Source organism: Cariama cristata, unplaced genomic scaffold, assembly GCF_000690535.1.
Source record: "Cariama cristata isolate BGI_N322 unplaced genomic scaffold, ASM69053v1 scaffold26915, whole genome shotgun sequence".
Classification (NCBI taxonomy): Eukaryota; Metazoa; Chordata; class Aves; order Cariamiformes; family Cariamidae; genus Cariama; species Cariama cristata.
In genome coordinates, this window is record NW_009619610.1 from 1 (window position 1) to 224 (window position 224).

General features: G+C 46.0%; 1 protein-coding gene across 1 annotated transcript; it reads left to right on the plus strand.

The window, feature by feature from the left end:
* Window positions 1-3: 3 nt before the first annotated feature.
* On the plus strand, window positions 4-105 carry LOC104162558 (neurogranin; the record flags this gene model as incomplete). The annotated part of the gene is made up of 1 exon (XM_009701314.1): window positions 4-105. A coding segment is annotated over one exon (102 nt), but the record flags the coding sequence as incomplete, so codon positions are not given.
* Between the last annotated feature and the right edge of the window lie 119 nt (window positions 106-224).

Here is a 224-nt window from a genome sequence, read left to right on the forward strand (position 1 = left end):
CATATGACCCGTAAGAAGATCAAAGGTGGCGAGATCGATCGGAAAACCAAGGACGCCGAGTGCGCCAACAGCACCCGCGGCGGCGACCTCCGCAACGGCGACTAGGTACACCCCCAAAATTTTATTTCTCTCGCCCCCCTCAATTTTTTTTTTTTAATTTTTAATTTTTTTTTTCCCCTGTTTTTTTCATTTTTTAATAAGGTTACTGCTCCCCGCATCCTTCC